This window comes from Saccostrea echinata, unplaced genomic scaffold, assembly GCF_033153115.1.
Source record: "Saccostrea echinata isolate AGI-Se365-2 ecotype Australia unplaced genomic scaffold, CSIRO_AGI_Sech_v1 ptg000027l, whole genome shotgun sequence".
NCBI classification, from domain to species: domain Eukaryota; kingdom Metazoa; phylum Mollusca; class Bivalvia; order Ostreida; family Ostreidae; genus Saccostrea; species Saccostrea echinata.
The window spans coordinates 6,390,788-6,415,000 of NW_026889776.1; the positions used below are offsets into that span (position 1 = coordinate 6,390,788).

The 24,213-nt window shown below is 34.1% G+C and overlaps 2 protein-coding genes across 2 annotated transcripts in view; both read right to left on the minus strand.

Annotated features, from left to right (window-relative positions):
• Positions 1 to 17,375: 17,375 nt before the first annotated feature.
• LOC133193341 (uncharacterized) lies at positions 17,376 to 20,208 on the minus strand. Its single transcript, XM_061329284.1, has 5 exons — positions 19,913 to 20,208; positions 19,308 to 19,503; positions 18,660 to 19,009; positions 18,283 to 18,463; positions 17,376 to 18,152 (listed from the first exon to the last, which is right to left on the minus strand). Exons 3-5 carry the CDS (start codon positions 18,933 to 18,935, stop codon positions 17,674 to 17,676), a joined length of 936 nt encoding a protein of 311 aa, XP_061185268.1. The 5' UTR covers positions 18,936 to 19,009; positions 19,308 to 19,503; positions 19,913 to 20,208; the 3' UTR covers positions 17,376 to 17,673.
• The window catches only part of LOC133193145 (uncharacterized), a 7,590-nt gene continuing 2,727 nt past the window's right edge, over positions 19,351 to 24,213 (minus strand). Inside the window, exons 6-11 of the mRNA XM_061329113.1 lie at positions 23,950 to 24,207; positions 23,688 to 23,788; positions 23,139 to 23,406; positions 22,699 to 22,814; positions 19,913 to 20,239; positions 19,351 to 19,503 (exon numbers count right to left, since the gene is read on the minus strand). Coding sequence (XP_061185097.1) covers positions 19,351 to 19,503; positions 19,913 to 20,239; positions 22,699 to 22,814; positions 23,139 to 23,406; positions 23,688 to 23,788; positions 23,950 to 24,207 — 1,223 coding nt within the window. The remainder of the gene's footprint in view (positions 19,504 to 19,912; positions 20,240 to 22,698; positions 22,815 to 23,138; positions 23,407 to 23,687; positions 23,789 to 23,949; positions 24,208 to 24,213) is intronic.

Genomic DNA, 24,213 nt, shown 5'->3' on the forward strand with positions numbered 1-24,213 from the left:
GAAGAGTGTTGATGACATTACACAGCCTTGACGGACTCCTGTTTTCACATCAAACTCGATGCTGGTATTTCCAACTCTGCATCTGAAGTTGACATAAAAACTCTTGATATCTATTAGATGTTGTGGGATGCCATATGACCGCACAATTTTCCAGAGACTGTCTCTATGAATGCTGTCGAAGGCTTTTTCGAAATCAATAAAATTAATATATAACTGTCGTTGCCATTCTGTACACTGTTCAATGATGTTTCATAGTGTAAATATTTGATCAATACATCTTCGCCCTGGTCTAAATCAAGCTTGTTCTTTATGCAGTTTGACATCTACAGCTATGGATATCCTTCTGGTGATGATTTTAGCCATGATCTTACTTGGAATGGAAAGAAGTGTTATTCCTCGCCAATTGTTGCAGTCATTTAGGTTGCCGTTCTTTGGTATTTTAATGATGACTCCATGGTTCCACTCATCTGGTATGGTGTTACTTTCCCAGATGTCATGAAAAATTGGCTGTAAAATTATGGCTGTAAGAAGTAGATCTTTTTTGAACAATTCTGCATTTAAGTTGTCATTTCCTGGTGCTTTTCCATATTTTTAGAGTTTGTATTGCAGAGACAATTTCTGGAATTTGTGGTGGTTCAATGCTTATGTTTAGGTCAGTAGCTGGATCACTGATGTCAGGTTCATGAGTTGGAGGTTGTCTGTTTAAGATTTCCTTAAAATGCTCTGTCCATCATGCCTCAATCTCTTTTTCTGATGACAGAAACTTCCCTGTTTTGTCCTTGACAGGTAGATTTGGAGATGGTCTATTCCTGCCACTCAGTGCCTTTGTTATTTTGTAAAGGTTTCCTTGCTCACCTCTGTTGGCTGCCTCTTCTGCTTTTGTTGCTAGGTCATCTATGTGTGCTCTCTTGTCTGCACGTAGAGCCTTTTTCACTTCCTTCTCTATTTCACTATATTCCCTTTGATGTCTCTCTTTAAGTCTCAGAGATTTGGTCTCATTTACTTTCTTTTTCGCATCACTTCTTGAGCCAAACATTATCCATATTTTAGGCATTATCCAGTTTTATTGCTATGTTTTTGCCTATAACCAATACGTTTCTCACTAGTTTCAATTTAGATGTTGCTAATTTTTTCCCACTTTTTGTCAATTGATGTTCCATGTATGTTGTCCCCTGGTTCTAAATTTTGTAATATATCAAACTTATTCTTGAGCATGATGTTGAATTCATGTCGTACCTTGATGTCTTTAAGTTTATCCACATCAAATTTCTTTCTTTCCATGTTCTTTCTCTCTGTGCCACGCAGTTTTAGTTTGATAGCAGCTGTTACCAGGTGGTGATCGCTATCGACATCGGCACCTCTCTTCACCCTCACATCCAGTGATGATCGTCTCCATTTTCCATTTATCATGATGTGGTCAATTTGATTTTTGTCTCTCATGTTTGGAGAGTGCCAGGTTAACTTATAAATGTTTTGGTGGGGGAATAGTGTTCCTAAAATTACATAGTTGTTGGTGGTACAAAACTTGCAAGTCGCTCTCCATTTTCATTCATGATTCCACAACCATGTTGTCCCATTGCTCTATTAAATAGTTCATTATCTGCTCCGACTTTGGCATTCATATTACCCATGATGATCTTAATATCATGTTCTGGTGTGTTGTCTAGTTCTTGCTGTAGTTGTTCATAAAAAGCATTTTTATGTTCTTCACCTGCATCGTTAGTGGGTGCATAGCATTGGAATATTGTCATGTTGACTTGCTTTCCTCTAAGCCGTACCGTTAACAATCTACTGCTGATTGGCTTCCATTCCATTATTGACTTCTCAACCCCCTTTTTGAGAATAACTGCAACCCCTTCATGATGCTGTCCATCTTCTCGACCAGAATACAGTAGTGTTTCACCTGTTGTTGTACGTATTTTCCCTGAATCAGTCCATCTGCTTCCACTGACTCCCAGCACATGCAGGTTGTATCTTCTCATCTCGGCTGTTACTTGTACTAATTTACCAATTGCATACATAGTGCGTACATTCCAAAATCCTATTTTGATATTTGTCTTGGCCGTGTTGAGGGCCTCCCTATTCATGTTGCTAGTTTCACCATGGCTTTCACTACCTACAGACATACAGGTTCCAGTGCAGGTCCCAGAGAGGCTCTTATTCACAGGTATAGAGATATTCCTCGTTACAGTTTCCGTAACAATACTTTTTTTATGAGTTAGGGTTGCTAGCCCTAAGCTCAGCCCCCTGGACTCAAAGGTCCAGTGGTTTTCTGTCAGGGTATCCTTCCCTTATCCACGGTTTCCAGTTATTTCAGGGCGCCGGACACTCGCCTTTTGCCACTGCCACTTAGCTACTAAAGTATTTCCAGGGTCACCACGAGGAGGTGTGGCATGTGACTTGCTGGCAGAACCTATTTAGAGACAGTGGGCATTAACTCAAGGTTTTAAGTGGTGAGACCTAGTGGCATAAGTATCACCCCTTGAGACCCGAACCAGCATTTGACCCCTCGTCGCTCTTTACAATAGTACTAAATAAATTCACTGGATTGAAAGCAGATTCCCGATATTTTGCTGGGGGAAAATTACGAGGCCCATGAGCAAATCGCCCATCCTTACTTACCATATATAAAATATCTATTAACTTGTATGCAAACACTTGTGAACATCTCGGTTTTATACTATTTTTCAAATGTCACGGGTTTAACACCATGCGACGACCGTTCGATTATTACAGAATAAGTTTTTCAGATTAAAGTGTAAAATTTACAGATTAATGTGTAAAATTTATTGATTAAAGTCTAAATTTTACAAGTTAAAGTGTAAAATTTTCAGATTATTGTGTAAAATTTACATTTTTATGTGTAAAATTTACAGATTAAAGTGTAAAATTTACACATTAAAGTGTAAAATTTACAGATTAAAGTGTTTAATTTACAGATTAAAGTGTAAAATTTACAGATTAAAATGTAAATTTTACACATTAAAATGTAAATTTTGCACATTAAAGTGTAAAATTTACATTTAAAGTGTAGAAATTAAAAAAATAAAAAGTGTCAAAATGGCACTAATACGCTTCCTTAGTATAGGCATGTCATATGGTGGGATTCATTTTTTTTTTTACAAATCTGATGTCAACTTCCTGTTTACCTGTTCATCTGTCATCTGTCCGTACCAAATTTCTTAGCAACTACTCATTGCAGATATTAGAAATCTTAGCATTTCAGCAAACTCTTTATCTAGGCATGCCATATGGTGGGATACATGAAAGCGTATATTCAGATCAGAGCGGGGGTATTTCTAGTGAGCATTGGCTCAAATGTTGATAATGATGAATGAAAATGTTTACCTGTGAAACATAAGTATAACCAAAAAATATTGTTAATGTTCGCGTTTTTCTGGGACAACCCTGGTTTATTTACATTCCATTTGCTGTAATCTAAAGATATCAAGTTTATTTATTTATTAATTAATTTATTTATATATTTATTTATTCTTTATTTATTTATTCATTTATTTATTTATTTATTTATTTATTTATTTTGCTTTGTTTTCAGATGGGTTTGAATTATAAATAAATTTGTTATAAAGAAACCAAGTGTCACAACGTTATTATTAACAATGTTGCGCTTGTAGGTGTGTAATAGAGTAAATTAGCGAGTGTGTGATGAACGGAAATAATAAGTAAAGTCGGGATCGATGTCAATTGCTGTCTTGTTCATAATAGGAATGTACTCTGTTATAAGGGGACGTTCCGCTTTGTGATGCCCTTGTTCAAATTATATCCCTTGAACAAAAAAGTAGTTTTTACCTATTGGTCTATCTTCACTACTTTTTGGCCAATTATTTTCTTTAAAAACCAGGTTGTTTGAATGCTTTAGAACTTAATTTTACCGTCACGGTAGCTCAGTCGGTAGAGCGCTCGCTCCTTATCGGAAGCTCCTGGGTTCGAGCCCCAGACTGATTTAAGTCGATGAAAAATAGGCAAGAACTGTTCCCTAGCCAACCGATTGGCACTTTGAAGGAAAAGTTGCTGGTCATTCTGATGAGACCTTAAAAACAGAAGCCCCGTGTCCCGGCAGGCGTTAACACGATAAAGATTCCCTCACTGCTCAATGGCCCTGAGTGCCAAGTAAAGGTCTAACTTTGAAGGCATTCATCGTTATATGCCTCTTTATGAATTAATAAATCTCGAATGGGACGTGAAACAACATACAATCAATCAATTAATCAATAAAATAAAACTTTTATGGTGAGCAAGAATTGAAATGCAATTACTTTTTTATAACCTCTTCAACAAAAAGGCAAAATACAAGGAAATAAAATACCGAAAAAAAATTGTTGAAATCTATTTGCTCAAAGTTTCTACAGTCGGTATAATTCCCAAAAATATCATGTCAAGCTACCTTTTTCTGATGTCGGTGAACTCGTGTATACTGAGAACTATGAATTTCTACAGGATTATCAGAGAGATTCAAGCAACAGAGTAAAACGAGTGCGAGAACGGAAAAAATAAATGCAAAACAGACAAGAATATGGATCATATCGCTCACCTGAATACTTTGGCTAGGGCAAGACAGAAGTGGGTTCAGCAATGAGAAGTTTAAATATGTAAGTTGCACCACCTTAACCCACATGGAGGGGCAGAGGATACAGTCGAGATATGAACAAACTTGTGTTGAATCTACTATGTGGATGCTTTTATACATGTACATGTATTTATCATGGCTTTAAAAGATTTTTACAGATTTTCTCATATATATTCCAATGTAAAAGTTTGATCATCTATTGTGGTCCAACCCTACCCCAAGGTTACAAGAGATGAACAAACTTGAATTTACACTACCTTAGGATGTTTCCATATATTGATATATCCATCCTTGGCTTTGCTATGCTTAAGAAGATTTTTAAAGTTTTTCTTTTCCTGTGAATTCCCATGTTAAATTTTGATCACCCATTGTGGTCCCACAATATCACCGGACGTTATGATTTGAAAAGAACTCTTGAATTTGCACTACCTGAGGATGATTCTAAATAAATATGAATAATCAAGGTTTGGTGAGCTTGGGACAAAGATATCAAACGTCTGGAGTCATAATTTGAACAAACTTGAATCTATACCATCTGAGGAAGCGTTCATATAAATATGACTAATCATGACTTTGCTGTTCTTGGGCCGATGATTTAACAGGTTTTTCCTATCTATTCCAATGTAAACAAAATTACAGATGACTCTCGATCTCTCGAAGTTCAAGGGACCGTAGGAAAAGTTCGAGCGATCGAGGGGTTCGAGAGATAGAAAGTGAATAAAATCCGGAATTTTCAGTTCTGATCACCATTGTTTTACTACTATAAATACCGGAAGTATATGTTGATAATTTCATAAGTGCACGTTTTCATTCGTATTTTACATGTAATTCACTTGATTTCATCAGATTTCAACAACAATGATCGTATTTTGAATAAATAAAAAGATCTCTTTAAGCTTCAATTTTTATTTGTTTTAATTTCATGATTACATGAATCCTGAATGTCAATCGTCGATGTGGCTACCCCTCGGCCTTGATTGGGTCCTTCGCCAGATTTTTTGTATTAAATCGGTATTCGTTTCTTGTGCAATGTTCATCATACTAGTCGGGATTATGTAGAATCTAATAAAACTTCATAATCTATGGGAAATTATTGACACGTCTCTTAAATTATTTTCTAAAAATCTATCGTCTCGCTGTCAAAATATGTTGTGAAGCAATTCGTTTATAATTTACCAATTAAAACCAATTAAGTATATCAACACTCGGATGCTCACAGGTATAGTGTCATCTATGAAAACACCCAATTAAGGTTTTGCCAAAGGTCAACGTGTCCAAAAATTTATTTTTACAATAGCTCCAAAACTATGTGGTTTATAAAGTTCAAACTTTTACAGTTTATAAATATATCATTGATTAACAGATAGAAAGTATCACTTGATAACAAATACTTAAAGAAAGTATTTATCGAGAAAAATTCTTTTCAAAAAATGCATACATTTTTTAAAAATACACCTTATTAATTCCGTACTTTTAGTGAAAGCCATCATTGCAGAAACAATACATGTTTATCAATGAAAGGGAAGTTGGACTTCGATAGCCTCTGGAAAGTTGTTTTCCCTGTTTAATTTATCCAAATGTTAAGATTTGAAACTGAAAGTACATTGCAAATGGCGGATTTTACTGGGGTCTTGTCTTTATACATGTCATGCTTTCAATAACAGCCTTTCAGAGACTATTCACGTCCAACTTGACCTTCATTGATAAACATATATTATTTCTTTAATGATGGTTTTCACTGAAAGTACAGAATTAAGCAGGTGCATTTTTTTTTTTAAAAGATGCAAATTTTTTGAAATTGTTTTTTCTCAAAAAATATATTTTTTTAATATTTGTTTTTAAGTGATACTTTCTATCTGTTAATCAATGATATATTTATAAACTGTAAACGTTTTAACTTTATACCTCACATAGTTTTGGAGGTGTTGTAAAAATAAATTTTTGGGCATGTTGACCTTTGGTAAAACCTTAACATCTCTATGCCAGTCCTAGGCGATCACTGTTATCCAGGTAAATCTAGGCTGCATTAATTTTACGCTTGATTGGCGTGTACACACGCACAATCAAAACTTCGAGAGATAGAGAGTAAAACAATGAAATGTGTGTAACGGACCCAGGTCTTGGTTTGAGAGATAGATAACTTTGAGAGATCGGAAGTTCGAGAGATCAGAAGTAAATCTGCTACTAGTAAGTTATATGGAGGAAAAACGGAACCGGAGGTTCACTTCGAGAGATCGAGAACTTCGAGAGTTCGAGCCATCGAGAGTCACCTGTAATTACTGTTGTGGCCCCACCCTAGCCCCGGGGATCAAGATTTGAACAAATCTGAATCTATCCTATGTAACGAAGCTTCTATTTTTGCCCAGTGGTTCTTGAGGCGAAGATTTTTAAATGACACTTTCGTAATTACTGGAAGAAGGGGAGGTCCTTCGTTTGAAGACTTGAATCCTCTTAACCCAAGGAAGCTCACTTGAGCCTTCGGTTCAGGTGAATTGAAAAAGGGGGAAAAGGGGTAATAACTTTAAAAAAAAAAGAATAAAATAAATTCATACAATGTGAAGTCTCTTTCAGAATACATTAAAAATAAAGTGAGCAGTATACCTGTGGATTTTAAAAAAATCATAAGCAAAGACTATCCTCAGAAAAAGTGGAAGAAGGAGGGGGCTGCAGGTTACGTACATTTTACTGACCCATACCGAAAAGTTTATACAGATCAAAATTTTACCGACATGCTTCGACTTGCCAGACAACAGCTGCCTGTATGATAAATGTAGATTTCTTAAACGATTGGTATGTTATCTTTAATAGAAACATGAGAAGCATTGAAACATTTCTAGGAAATGATTAAGTACAGATCTGCTGTCGGTTGGAAAATCAAACACATACCAAGACAACGGGGGTAATAATGCCTCTTTATTGTTGCTAGAGCATGACAATTATCTCTGAGTCATGATGTTAATAAAATGAGTACCTTTACCTGAATTTTTATTATCATAATTAAATTATGTAACACTGTTCCAGGTTTAATACTTTACAATTCTTCTATGCAACAATCATTCTAAAAATATAATTTCATCATTATAATGATGCATATGTATAGTAAAATTGTCATTAAACATCTACCGCAGACAAGCGACACTGACGTCAAACGTTAATTGAGTATTTGAATCGCTAAATATATTGTGTTTTCCGATCATTTTCTTTAAGTTCTATGTGCATTATACTTGCACTCTGTGGATATCAATTTCTCGAAAGTGCATGGAAAAAAAAAATATAATAATTTCTCATTTCTTTTTTTCAAATAATACAATATAGACCAAAATTCTAAATCACTAGTACAGTCAAAGAACTATATATGGTTTGGGTCATTTTAGGCCCCCATTCAGAAAATGTTTATATTTACTATGGGGAGTGATAAGGCAAGTGTGTCACTTAAAAGATATATTTTAATTTGTTCAGGCATTTCGTTACCATGGAAACCGTCGTCAAAAACACATACCTTCAGACCTAAAAATCTGGCATCTATTGTCATTTAACCAATCTTTAATTTTGATACCAACTATAATGTCTTCAGTAAACGTCTGTATTTATAGTTTGGGATATGTCAAAGGGACTGTTTTACCAAGGAAATATATTTTAAATTGATCAGGCATTCCGTTGCCATGGTAACCATCTTCAAAAACGTATTTCTTCATACCTTAAAATCTGGCTTTTATTGACATTTAACAAAACTTTAATTTTGGTAGCATCTATAAATAATATCTTCAGTGAATGTCTATATTTATACTCTGTGATATGCTAATGTGACTGTATTACTAAGGAAATAGATCTATATTTTAGATTGAAAAGCCATTCCATTGCTATGGACACCATCTTTAAAATATACCTTCAGAACTGAAAATCTAGCTTCTATTGTCATTTAACAAACCGTTAATTGTGGTTGCATCTATAATTTCTTCAGTTACTGTAAATGTCTATATTTATACTTTGGGATATGTTAACGTAAGTACTGCTGAGAAAACATATTTTAAATTGATCAGACATTCCATTGCCATGGAAACCATCTTTCAGACCTGAAAATCTAGCTATTATTGTCAATTAATCAAACTTTTACTGTCATAAAATCAATCGTTAATTTTGATACAGTCTCTATTCTCTTCGTTCCGATTTTTTGTTAAACTTGACATTTTTTAGTAAAATGAAAAACATATTGAAATATTTTAACGAAAACTATTTTTTTAGGAGGGGGGGGGGGAGGATCATTACAGGAATCAACTTGTCCGTCTGACCATTAGTCTGTCCGTCAATGCAGTCATATCCGACAATAACTTTGTAATTGAGAAACATTAGAACCTTATACGGTATTCTACATGTATATATGCATAGGATTTACGACCTGAATTAAGCTCCAACTTTGATTCAAGGTCAAATTCAATGTCACTGACAAAACATTGACTAATTTGTTTTGAATTCAAACTTTATTATAAAAAAATTGGATGGATTCCCATGCTTCAATAAAGGTGAAGGTGGCTCATGAACATAACCCATGGTCATCTAAAAAATTCAAGTCACTGACAGAAAAAAATATGAGAAATGCAATTTATTGGTTTATATGTTATAAATACATGTATTTTTTTGTAATTTGTATTTTGCCTCTTCTATTTTAAGTAATACATAGAACACTTTTCAAAGGCTTGTGCGCATTTTCATTTAGAGTTCTTACGGATCTCACTTTCGAATGATGGGTAGCAAAGAATTCATTATATCTTTAAATTGTTTTTTGGTTTTCGATATACCAGTAAGAGTGAATTGGTTTTCAGAGGCTAACAGAGCTGGATAACAACAATTGGCGTGTCCCTCAGGCATGAGTGACACTTGAGTACCAGTACAATTTAAGAGGACTGGGTGGTCGTGGCCATTTTTAGACTATATTGATCTCCTTTAGAAGAAGAGCTCCATATAAAGATATACAAAAATGATCAAATTTTAGAACTAAAATGTATGAATTTTTTCTTTGCCAAATGATAGTTGACAGCTTAAGAAATTATATCTAAAAAATAAGTTATATCTGATGGTTATTTTGTTGACCCCCCAGCCTCCTTAAGAGTGGACGATTTTTCAGAGAAATAGATTTTGGGCTACTGAATGTTATCTTGGTTAAATGCTCGAGAAAACCAAACTTTGTCTTGGGTTGACCAATCGTGTTGTGCTGGAGATGTAATATAATATTTCGGTGCCTGAACAATCTCTTGTTTAACATATCGTCTGAATTGTTTGCCCGGCGTATTGTGCCTCGAGTTCAGCTGCATCGTCAATGGCATAAGCTCATAACTCCTTTTTGCCATCTGGAAAAAAAAGAAGACAAAGTAAAGAATCTGATACAACAAAACTTGTAAAAAAAGATAATAACTCCGCCTTTCTGTTGTTGAACTACCCATTTTTATAGGAAATTTTGAATCTGTGATTGCGCTAAGTATATATCGGGTGATCGTGTAAGTATTTCATAAAATATTTTGTAAAAAAAATAATAATAATAAAAAACAAACAAATAATAAGGTCTGATTGCAATTATGACTTTAAAAAATTGAACATAAAAAAATGGTAAAAGAAAACAATGCAAATACAATAGAATACAAATACATGTACTAGTAACTGACAATTCTCGAGATAAGAGATATACAAATTCAATAAATAGATGTTTATTGTCCCTTCCAAAAAAATATTCTTCCTCACAAAAATGTTTGAAGACGACGCTACTACGGTTTCTACGGTCTCATCCGTTTCCAATTCCGCAGTGAGATTCGAACCCGCGCAACCATGGGAAAATTTGACTTAACTGCGATGAGGTGGAGGTCAATGAATTTTTCAAATCACAACTTTTCGGGCTTTTAATTTCCAACAAGTGCATGGTGAAACAATCTTGACTGTGTTACAAAGGTGTCCATGACACACACCCTTTTTCATTAACACTCAAATAAATACATAGGCATCGGAAGCAAATTGTTGAAAGTGAGGGGGCCTAATTGAAAGAGAAAAAAAAACTTGACAAGCAAAAAAAAAAAAAAAAAGGGGGGGGGGAATTGATAAAACGCGGCGGAGCCGGGGAGGGGGGATCAAACGTCTTTTAGTACCATTTATTTTTCAAGTGCTACCACTTACCCTTCTTTGATTACACTGCACTATACCTGCTGAAAGGGGGGGGGGGGGCTAAAACTACGCCCCAAGGTTCAATGCCTATATTATGTCCACCTTTGCATAAAAGGGGGGCTAAGTCCCCCTATCTCCCCCCCCCAGGTTCCGACGCGTATGAAATGTAGGGAGACTTCCTAACAGTAGAGTCTGGAAAAGGAACAATCATCTTTATATCTCTAATCTCTAACATCTGAGTTTAAGACGAATGCATTTCAAAAACGCTACTTCAGTTTTGTCACATAGCCTCGTAAGTGAATTACAACGGTTGTTTGAAATATTAAACACTTCTGAGTTTGCCCAACTTATCACTCTAACATCTGAGCTTAAGACATATGCATTTCAACAAATGCTACTGCAGTTATTGTCAAAGTAGCCTCACAAGTGAAGTGCAAGGATTATTTGAAATGTTAAACACTTTTGAGTTTTTGCTGAAATATCTCAGTAAATCTTAAATCTAGGCAGTTCTTCAACATTGTCCAATGTGAGATAAGTGCATGAGAATAAGGTATTGCAATAATATCAAATTTAGCAAAATAATTTTTTTCACCGCAAAATATCACATTGCAAAAATGCCTTAAACGGATTTTTGCATACTTAGTGCATATCCTTAATTTTCAAGACGGGTAATTATTGAGTTGTTTTCTATGATATTAATTACATGTATATGCAGGTTTGTTAAGCTGCCTAAGTTTCCATTTCGTTTTGAGTTCAGTTTTAATTGTAATATATAAGCTATATGTATGTACATAAATGTAGTCAGTTTAACTGTTTTTAAAAGCCTCTCCCTGTGTGCGATATCACATGATTTTCTTCTCAGGTGGAAGTCAGTTTTTTCAAGTGTTGATTGATTATTGTTGTTTAATGCCGAGTCGACCATATTTCGGCGGTTAAAAAAACCTGTTCTTAGCGTACCCGTGGTACCTGATAGCGCTTAGGACAAGCCATGGTATTAATTCTGTATGGAATATTTCATAAAAATTTCAATTTACCTTTACATTTGAGAGCATTTCACTCATCTTAATTTATATAAAATCAAAACGATCAAATTACCATCACAAGAAAAAAGCGAACCGCTCCAAAGGTTTGCACAAAAAATCTTCTACCAATCCGTTTTTACTTGATCCAATCATACATATTATTATTACATCTTAACAGTGAAGCATTTCAAAGTACATGTATATGTTTGTTTTTGTTTTAAGCACATTAAGTTTAAATAAAATGAGAAAAAAATGTGCATTGTTTATAATAATCAACAATATGACAGTATCTTCAAAATCAAGCCTTTAATGTATACATATGTATTTTGAAGAATACTCAATTCAATTGGTCCAAATCCAGTTAAGTTGTGCTAGTCTAAATTTCTAATCACAAACAAAAGGCAATATCTATAAAGTGATTGATATAAAAATGGGCATTTTTTTTTCAAAGAGGAAATCTCTTTTAACTGCCCATGAAAACAATCATTACAAGTTATTTTGAAACATAAAAGTGTTGAGAAACTCTTCAGAAAAACATATTAGAATTTGGCGGTATGGGAAGAAAATTGTATCCTTGTCAGACATAAAAATAATCTCTATAGCCAATATATTTCATCAATTTTATCACGGGAGTAAAATAAGAATACTCTGTCAAAAGGCACTGTTTGAAGAGTGCCAATTTAATGAAAATTCTCAATACCTCAATGTCGCAAAAAGTACAGTAAATTACGTTATAAAATTACATTGCTCTGAAATTATATCACGTTTGAAGCTTCCCCTGTGTAAACAATATACATATATATCTCATTTGAAAATACATGTATGTTGTTTTCTAGAAATAAAATACATTTCATGTCTTTACTTTGAATTGATTGATTGATTAATTGAATGATTGATTGATTGAGTAATTGTGTGTTGTTTCACGTCCCATTCGAGAATTTTTTAATTAAATAGAGACCTATCTGAATGCCGGTGGAGAGCTTCAAATTTATACATATTCAGCACTTAGGGCCATTGAGAACTGCCAATGCCTACCATGGCACGCAACCTCGATTTTTAAAGTCACATCCGAAAGACCCATGACTTTCACTTCTAGTGCCGGGCGCTTGCCGAAGTGCTTACATCTGCAAGTATTTTCGTCTTAAATTTGACGTGGCACGGCGTACGAGAATCAAACCGAGCCTCCCAATCACAAAGCGAATGCCCTTCTACTAGGCTACCGTATGCACAGAGTGAAAATTTCCCGTATAGTCCAAAGAATCTCAAATTTCACTTCTGTTTTGATCTGAGTTATCATACCTCTATATCCTTTATACAAATGTACATCAGCTTTCTGACATTTAAATCGCTGCGTTGAAACATAAATGATGTCATTATTTCAATTCATCAGCACGATTTAGGGTGGATTAAAAAAATGACCACCAAACTGAATGTTTTTGGAAAAATTCAACTACTAAAAACATGTTTTTCACTTATATCATCATATTGCACATGCATTCTAGTTTAGATTTTTAATTTACACTTGTCACGTGATGTGGCAGTCACGTGATTTTAGCAAATATATCTGCAGTATTGAGGTCATCTATAAATTCTAATATTGCAAGGGCATAACCAAGTTAAAAGTCTAAATTTAATTTATAATTATTTTCAACACCCTTTGTAGTTTGTAAAAAGTGCTGCGAACCTATATAGATTCTACTATCTAACTGCTAAAATTACATTTGTTAGACCGCATGTTGAATATTTTGCAAGTACATTAAATAGAGACATACTTAATTCATTTGCAAGATTTCATCAGATTTGCAGCACTTTACAAATATCTTCATACCTCTTGAGTTTATGTGTAAAAGCTTGTCATAATTCATTGAGGGTATGCCCTTGCAATATATCGATTTATTACGACCCTTCTATTACCCTTCAATGAATCTGCATACAAATATACGGCAATATCGCTTGTCTAGGGAATGTACGGGAATTAAATGAATAAAATCATACAATAGACATCACATCTAAGTTAATGGCCTTTTTTTATATCTGCAAATAATATTTTATTTAATTACAAAATACATTTTTCGTTGTATAAAATATAACTTGATCCGCCTCTCACTGCATACAAACTGCGTCAAATTGTCCGATATGACGTCACATTGACAAGTGCATTGCGATCAGTGAATTGTTAATATATTGCTGTGAGGGATTTAACCAACGACAAAAATACATGCAATAGTAAGTATTGATGTAGTTTAAAGCTATCCAACAGTTTAAAATAGCAAATCATTTCATTCTGTGGTAATTTGAAGAACTTATATTTTTGTGTGATGTCATAGTAAGCATTTCCCGCATAAATTAGGCCCCGCCTCCTTATCTTAGCCTTAACTGTGCTGCGTGGCAAAACCGTTATTATTTGAAGCCATTCACCAGTATTTGGTGTCGTCTCGTATGGATGAAAAGTTCCCGCAAGGGACCTAAAACAAAAAAAATATCCATCAGGAAAATGTGATTTTTGTTTGATTGTTTTGTTTTGTTTTGTCTTGGGGGGGGGGGGGAGGGGAGGGGCTATTTTTGCTGAGATTTATTTATTTTTTTTATTTATTTATTTATTTATTTATTTATTTTTTTTTTTTTTGTTTGATTTTTTAATCTCTTAATTTCATTGTATCCGTTTTTCAACCTTATTTAACAGAAACCACGAATATACGACAATAGGAATAACACGCTTTATCGTCAATTTATTTATGAAGTGATATCAGATTCACTTGTATATGGTCTTAACGTCTTCCTATTGCTCAGTATCCAAGAATATGTTCTGAGTAGATTCAATATTTTATCCGAGACAAATTATTGACAAATAAATGGAGTTAGAGAATTTTCAAACATCTCGTTTTAAGGCAGAATTTCGCAAATTCCTTTGTCGTTTAAATGAACGTTTTCAAATACTCCTACAGATAATCTTTGGGGTTTTTTGTTTTTGTTTTTACAGTACTGCAATGTTTCAAACCATTTTTAAAGTTCTTTTTCCACCTTGACTAAAGATAAATTCAGAGGACTCACGTCGACGATAAGGGCCAACTAACAGATAAATTGTATGACAACCAAGGTGACTTTAGCATTACCATCGTCAACTTTATTTATGTAGTAATATTCTGCTATCACCTGCATTTGGTCTTGACTTCTCCAAACTTATCCAATACATGTATTTAAGAGCATTTGCAACACTGTTAAGGCGTATCATAGAAAAATTATCGGAATAAAGACGCGTACAAATAGATACCTATTGAAACTGAATTTGTTTTTGTAAAGCTTTTATATTATCACATGACTTTGTTATTAAACTGTTATTAAACTGTTAACACTGTATTGAATTAAGTATGGCCATACTATTTGATAGTTAAAGCATATAATGTGTCCTTCATGGGAGTCATAATAAAAATGTCAAATAGTGTAAGCTTAAAATAAAATATACTGAAACGCAAAAGAAACGCAACATTCTGGTTTAGAGGAAAACTGATATACAGGGTATAACTTTATACTTAAAAAGGAAGGACATTTAAACTTTGCCAAATCAGTATATAAACGGTTGTATGATTTTCATCCCATTACCAGAAATTAAATTTGAGCCCTCTTAACAGGAATCAAAAATTGCATGTATAACAAAACATTTGGCAATGGCTTTCAATGGGTTTTCAATGGTTTGTATCTATTACTCATAAGTATTGCACTAATGTTCCGAAAAAAAAAATTAATTTCCTGAAGCGATGCCAAAATTTCCTCAAAATCACTGAAAGCATGTATTTCCATTGTTTTTGCTGGAAATACTTTAAATAAAGGTACAAGAGAGTGGCAGATGCAAATATGCACATCACGACTCATCATGCTCAGATGTATCATAAGCATGAATGACAGTTCCTGGACCAAAAATTTAAGGGTTACTACATTGCGCTAGGTTAGAGAAAATTCTCCCTCAGCATCTGAAAATCAGGTACTTAAAAATGTCAGATCAAGGAATTGATGAACCTAATGCATCGTAAAAAATTAGCTGCAGTTGCTATGCATGGCCGACTTGCACGCTGTAATTGAATGGTTGAATGGTCGAGGGGGGATTAAAGATAACATTCAACATTTAAGTACTAGTCCATATAAAAATCAGACAAAAGGTGATACATGAAGGTTCTCAGAATTTGATGATTTTCCACACATAGATTTCTCTTGCACTATGATCCATGTATGTAAAATAAAAAATGTTTTAGTTCATGGTTACTATGGAAACCTGGCCAAACAAATTTCCCTAGCAACCGGCCAATTTTTCCATGCAGTAAGACAAAAAGTCAATCATCTTTTAGGACTTGAAATGAAATGTAAATATGAATAAAACTATTCCTCTTCACTAGCATAAAGGAGATACAGATTTTAAGTGTTTTAACAACCCAACACGAAGATATCAGATTTAAAGTTAGTTCTGTAATAGTCATTGGAAGATATACATGTTTTGCATTTTTTGCTGATTCAGCATTTTTCTTGATTTTGGCAATATTCAAGGTCAAATTAAAATTTGCATCTAAAAATTTCAGCTTTTGCATATATTTCACATTCAAGTAGAGGAATGTCTCTAATGAAATCTGAATTCAAACACGTGGGTTTTTTGAAAATTAGTGTCCGTTGCCTAGCAACAATAATGGATGTTTTGATAAATAAATAGTGAATAATTGTGCAGTGTTACAAAGAAAAATTGTATAAATTGTTATCTTAGAGTACTAAAAATAAATTTTAAAGTGATAGAACATAAATCAGACTTCTTAGTAAATTAAAGATTATTGTACAGTTACTTATCTCCATGGCAACAGCAAATTCCCCATAGCAACAAGGCAAAAAAGGCTAATTTTGGCAGATATTTATGTACAGTGGTAAGAAATGTCTCAAATTTAGTCCTAAAATTCCAGTTTAGCAAAATTAAGAATGTGTTATGGACCTCATAAAAGTATTTTTGTTAAATAAATTTCCCATGGAAACGATTTTGAGAACATAACAACCACTTGATTTCTTTGAGTGTTTGAAAGATTCATTCTCTGTAATTACTTTGGCTCTTATATATGAGCAGGAGAAAACATAGTAACAGAATTTCTTTTAACTTGCTATATGTTTGTCAAGAATTTAATACCTTTAATTCATATGAGGCAAAAATGTGTTGCTATGTTACATGGTTACCATGGCAACTTGCTCTGATTTTCAAAAAAATAACATGTATGAACATTTCCAGAGTCCCATTATTAATGTTTACAGCAATTCAGAAAAGTGACAATGACTGTGTCTACAATTTAATATGTTATCAAAGCATGAATTTCAAAAAAAAATTATGACATCAATAATTTAAAGCTTGGTCTCATAATCATCATATGAACTCTCACCTCAAATGCTGCAGTAAATGTGGGGATCATTTTCCTGTGTCATAGATTGGTAACAATTACACTGTATGAATTTATATCATGAAGGTTTCATTACTCTTTCAAAGTGATAAAGAGCTAGCAACATAATGTGCTGATCAAAAATTGACATTGTCAACAAAAAAAAAAAGAAAAAAAGATTGGGTTAGAAAACTATTTAATTCGTAATAGCATCCAAATTTATAACTTGAAAATATGTAAATAATGAAGAAGAAAAAAGAGTTTACATGTGAAGCGGCCCATAACCGCACATGACACTTGCACAAAAAATAATTTGGAAATTGAAAGGAACAACATTACAATATTATAAAAAATGAGGAACGTTTCATAAATATACATGTACCTCCAACTCTGTCAAACCTAATTGGGCCAATAAGAGGGGGTTATGAATTTCACAGTTTTGATAGAGGGCTAGGCATGTAACACAATAACCTAGTGATTACTACATGTACATATATGTGCATAACAGATATCACTTTCAATCTAACAACTTGGCAGAAGCTTCAGCCTTTCTTATTTCCAAAAGAACAGATTCAAGATCTTCATCATTGAATTCTGTGGAATTTACTAAGGACTTTCTGATGACTGCAAGTCTTGAAAAATAAGAAGAAATCTGTCCAAGTGCAGGATACTGATGGGGCTTGAATCTTTTGCTTCCATCTTCCTTTACCGCAACCCTCATGTTTTGAGCCACAACTGATGGATGAACCTTGTTTCCAGATCTTTCCCCTTGATCAAATATATCCTGAAGATAATGCTTCACTTCCTCTGAAAAACGAACAGTCTTTTTGTCCTTCTTCAAGGCCCAGCCCATGTTTGACTTTGATTCTCCATGCCTGCAGTCTGCTTCTTCCCTGTCCTTAAGAAAGTTCTCCGTAAGGTTCACACAAGCATCTTTCCAACGAATTTTTATCATATCATATGTAGAAGACCTCTGGAGATGTAATTGGTGGCTACCTAATAAGTAGTAAGTAAATTTTATTTAAAGTCGGCATTTTTTACACAGCAAAACCATTAACATGAGTTCTGTAGGGCTCTTAAACTGACTATAATTAGTATTATAACTGTAAACCGACTATAAACCAACCTAATAAACAGTGGTTCTGCATATCAGAGTAGCTGTTGAAACTGCTTGTGCAACCAGTTTCCGGACAACTTATGAGCTGGTCATCACCAGAGTGGCTGTCTTGGTGAGGTTCTTTGATGGACCCTTCAACACCAGACCAAGGAAGTTTGAAGGCTGTCTTTACATCAAGTTTCAGGAGAGGCTGTGAAAATCAAAGTATAAGTTCAGAACAGGTTACATTTTTTCATTTAACTAAAAATTCAAGATGAAAAAATACATGTACTTGCTTTTTTAAAATACTTCATTTTTCTTTCATTTATAATTTCAAAAAGCCCATGAAATGTTTTAGTATTCAAATCTCAATGTGATAAATTAAATGCATCGAACACGTCACTTACTGTATTTTCAACTTCAGTCACCAACTCTTTGCCTTCCCCAATATTGTAAGCTCTCCATGTCTTCAGTTCATTGTCATGGCCGAATGTGATATTTGATATTTTTGAAACCCCTTTTATTGGGTTTTTTGGAATTGACAATCCCAATTGAGAAGACAATTCAACATGGGCAGCTTGACAGCCAAGGATTCCTCCATCTTTATCAATAGCATCTTTCATATCTGCAGCTGTGATGATACTGAGCCCTGTTGCTGCCACTTTTCGTAGCTTTCCCCTCATGTGTGCAATCTTTGCGTCGCAGTACGATTTCCCATTTTGCGCCTCACTATAGTCATACCTGGTCACACGAATTCCTGAAAATAAACAAATGCATGTGTTGTCAACTATATCAATAAATCCATCATGCACATTTTCCTGCCTCCATTGATAAAAGTGGGCAGAGTGGTTTGCATCTGTGTGTCAGTAAATTGGTATGTCAGTCAGTTGGAAGAATCTGTAATGCTTTGCTTGAGAGATATCAAACTTGGTAAACTGGTTTCACCTATGGAGTAGATAACTTTCATTGGTTCTGAGGTCACATTAGGTAAAAGATCAATTGTCCTCTCAATACATGTATCTTAAAAAAATGACCTAAAAAGGAGGTAAAATTACCTGTGCGTCTGCTTATCCCAGGGATGGCCAACCACAAGTTTCCTCAGTGATAGCAGCCTGCATTATCACTACGCAGTACTGCACGTCTGACATCAGGCAGCTGCTCCTTAATTTCGGTCAAAGTACTTTCAAGTATGGAAGCTACAGCAATCCAGTCCTGCTTTATACTATCAATCAAGTGAACAAATGTTCTGTGCTAAAAAGAGTAAACCAAATATATTAAAATAACTTTCACAGAAAGTCTAAAATTAACTCTCAAAGAAATTACACATAGAATTTTTTATGAGATGTTATACAACTGCATTAAAATTTTGAGATGGAGAAAATGTCTGAGTGACACAGATTTCTGCAATGTATGTGATATCAAGAATTTTGCTGAGCCCTTGGGTTATGGTTGGGTCAAAATCAGAGATCATAGATCAAAATTTTCTCTCCAAAACAGCAGAAGTATATTTATACATTTATCAATTTAAAGAAAAAAAATCTGTTGCCGAAGAACCTTTTGGTCGAAGTAACTCATATGAGTGTTGTGGCCCGATGTTATTTTGTTAATTTTAGTGAGAATTATCATTACAGACTGATTAATTTTAAAGAACAGGTCTTACCTTTAGATTCAAAGTTTCATCTTTAAAGATGCATACTATGACATGCCAGTTAACACCTTTCTGGCCATACCAGTCACTTTGTTTTTCTCTAAAAGCTATTGGAAGGAACTTCATAGCCCAGTCCATGATCAGCAGAACATCTCCAAATTGCAGTTCTTGAAGTTGGTGAATTCTGGCATAATCTTGATTGATGCATCTCACAATATGGCTCTTCCACTCGGTTATTTTGGTCTCTGCAGCACTGATATCATTCAAAATGTCTTCTTTTGTAATACTAGGAAGAGCTGTTTCAAAATAATATAACTGACTTTTATTAATGTTCGATCCCTATAGATAGATAGATAGATAGATAGATTTAGTTGATAAACTTCTCTATGAATTTCATAGCTACCCAAATTACACTGCATTAAAACCTGGATCAGAACACGCAATTTCTGCTTGACAAACTGAAACTTTTTCAACCCAGGTTATACGTGACAATAAGTAAAGTATTGCATGGAATTACTTTGATAGCTATTATATTTCTCCTTTTAATTTCATTTTATATCATTAAGTGTTGAAAAGGGGACATTTTTCCTTTAAAAAAGTTACTTTAAATTCTAAAAAAATTAAATGTAACAACAAGTTGATTTTAGTACACTTAAAACATAAGGCAAAAACTTAATGCAAAGTGTTGGATTTCTAAATAAATAGTTATATTTCTTCAAATCGCGGTAACTATGCTCACTTTACTATGCATTGTCACGAGAACATCAAAAGTATAGGTACCCACACATCAAAGAAATAATGAAATGAATAATGAAACTTTGTATGTAGTTCACGAAGCGGACTAGCATTGAAGTCACCAGCAAAGATAACTTGTCCATATTGGGAGTGATGTTCATATAAACTGTACATTATATCAACTATGCATCCATAATAAGTTATGTCACTGTCAGCTGGAAGGTATACGCCAAATAAATAGAGGGGTGCTATTTTGTAGCATAATCTTAGCACCTACAATGCAGTCCGTTTGCATTACTTCAATTTCTTTTGTGGAAAATCGAAGGTTGGACAGAAGGAAGGAAGATAGACATGACAAACACTATATGCCCCAACCATATTCATGGCAGGGCATTAAAATCCAAGCATCTTGAATGTTCCATGGTCTATTCTTTTTCAGTCTTTATCTTATCTATTTTAATTTATGAATGTAGGTAATACAGTTTAGAGAAATTTACCAAGTTGATGAAGTATTTCTTTCATCTTCAAAACAGTTTGTGGAAGCAAGTCACATCTGTCGCATACAACATTGTGCTCATGGTTCATGCAAATATTCTGCAGGCTTTTATCTACAGGGTCACTCAATGCAAAGTTCATGCAATGAGTTGCACAACAATCAGTCTGTAAAAATATTACATAAATCTACTTACATGTGTAGTTGGAATAATTAGGGGCCAGTTTTAATAAATAAAGTTATTCTCAAATGTTTAAATGAGTGCTTTTTTCTCTTTCTCCATTTTTTTTTAGTTTTGCATTTATCAAATATACTTTTTAGCTCACCTGAGCCAAAGGCTCAAGTGAGCTTTTCTGATCAAAATTTGTCCGTTGTCTGTCGTCGTTGTCTTTGTTGTTGGCGTTGTCGTCGTTGTTGTCGTAAACTTTTCACAATTTCATCTTCTTCTCCAGAACCACTGGGCCAATTTCAACCAAACTTGGCACAGAGTATCCTTGGATGAAGGGGATTCAAATTTATTCAAATGAAGGGCCACGCCTTCTTCCAAGGGGAGATAATTGCGAATTCATGAAAAATTTATGGCATCTTTCAAAAATCTTCTTCTCAAGAACCACTGTGTTAGAAAGTTTGAAACTTATGTGGAAGCATCCTCAGGTAGTGTAGATTCAAGTTTGTTCAAATCATGACCCCCAGGGGTAGGGTGGGGCCACAGTGGGCTATCAAAGTTTTACATAGGAATACATAGGGAAAATCTTTAAAAATCTTCTTCTCAAGAACAGCAAAGTCTTGATTGGTCATATTTATACGGAAGCATCCTCAGATAGTGTTGATTCAATTTTGTTCAAATCATGACCCCCGGGGGTAGGGTGGGGCCACAGAATGCGATCAAATTTTACATAGAAATACATGGGGAAAATCTTTAAAAATCTTCTTCTCAAGAACAACAAAGCCAATATTGGTCATATTTTTATGGAAGCATCCTGAGATAGTGTTGATTCAAGTTTGTTCAAATCATGACCCCCCGGGGGTAGGTAGGGCCACAATGAAAGTTTAAACTTTGGGAGAAAAAATCACAGTTAGTCAAAAAAATGTGTAAGCATCCTTAGTTAGTGTAGATTCAATTTTGTTGAAATCATACCCCCCAGCCTCCTCCCTTTTAGGGGTAGATCGGGACCACTTATGCATTTAAGCATTGCAATACTAAACTGATTTTTGCTTTTTTCACAGCCACAGTGCTCAGGTGAGCGATGTGGCCCCTGGGCCTCTTGTTGATAAATATTATTTTCACTTCTTCAACTAAACATACATACATACACCCTTACACACACCATCAAACACACACACACACACACCCACACACACCCACATATATATATATATATATATATACATATACATACATACATACATATATATATATATATATATATATATATATATATATATATATATATATATATATATATATATATATATATATGTATATATATATATATACACACACCGATGGACACTATAATTGTCCTGGATTTGGAGAAGAAAAAAATGTATTTTTATAAATAGGTTCAACCTGTTTTAAATGCACTTTGTAGTCAGTCTTCATGTATATTCTGCTTTCCATCAGGGCTTCTTTACATTCTTTCAGTTCCATCTGTCTGAGACCATCAGTGGCATACTTCTCCATATCTAAATGAATAAAGATGATTTATGAGTATACGTGGTAACACATGTACCCATAATTTACATTGCATATTTAATTTAGACTTTAGTTAAACTATATCAGAGCTGAGTCTGTTAATTAAAAAATGATCTTCAAAGGAAATGAGATACATAACATACAATTCAGAAAGAATTACAAACACTGATGGACCCTAAACAGTACATAATCATCTTAACAGAGAAAGAGTAATGTGTCATGATGTGTTCTTTTATCATTTATTCTAAAAATGGTAACATGTTCTGAAGACATTAATTAAATAACATAAGTCAGACAAAATAAGAATATTTTACCTGCAATTGTTGATAAAAGTAGATCATATGAATTTCCTCCATCAGCTGCAACATTGTCTAAGCCTCTCAGATTTGTTCTTTTTGAGGCAGGACATACACTAAGAATGTAAAACAAAGTTGACCTGGACAAAGGAACGAAATCTGTGTCCTTGCAGTAAGACTGGTAGACTTTTATTAAGGTGGAGTGCCATACTGTCCTTACAACTTCAGGAATCGTAACAAAGCTTCCATCCTCTAGTTTCATTATTTTTGTCCCAAATGATGTAATCTGAAAATTTTCCATTTACACTTAATTAACATGCTTAAATATGAGATATGAGTACTACAGTGCAACTTGTTTTATCCGGACACCATTGGATCTAAAGAAAATGGCTGGATTAGATAACATTTCTGATTAGTCAACATTTTAAACATGGATTTACTGAAATAGCCTTAAAGTCGAACCATATTAAGCAAGATTTAGGATTACATAACAACCAGATTAGACAAGTTTCACTGTATATTAGTGTGTGTGAGTCTCTTCACATCTACTAGTAACAGTAAAAATACCTGGTGAAATGCAGGATTGAAAAAGAAGTCCAGTGCATGATCCAACTTTGCTTGATCCATTTTATGATGAAATACTGGCTTTTGCATGGGAATATTTGCACCTTTAAATGTTTAGGACAATGATAAATTAGTAACATCTGAAGAAATATTAATTTTGTTTTAAATATGTTTTAAGATTCTGTTGGAATTCTTATTCATGCAACCTTTCACGTAAACAATGTTATCATGTTTATAGACATTCTACAATGAAATAAATCCATACCTGCTGCATGTTCTGCAGCGTGCTTGCGTGCCTCATTGATGCCATGAACTGTAACACCAGGAATAAGATGCAGAAGTTCTTTCTTTGTATATGAGTTAGCTATCATGGATAGAAGCTGCTTTTTTGTATGCCTGTCTGTACTTTCAATGTAAAGATTGATGACAACTTGCAGTAAATTCTGGGGCATGCTAGTACCTTCAGATTGGTCTGGTTCTTGGATGATCTTTTGTAGCTTACTAGCCTGTCCAGGTGCAATTGCTATAA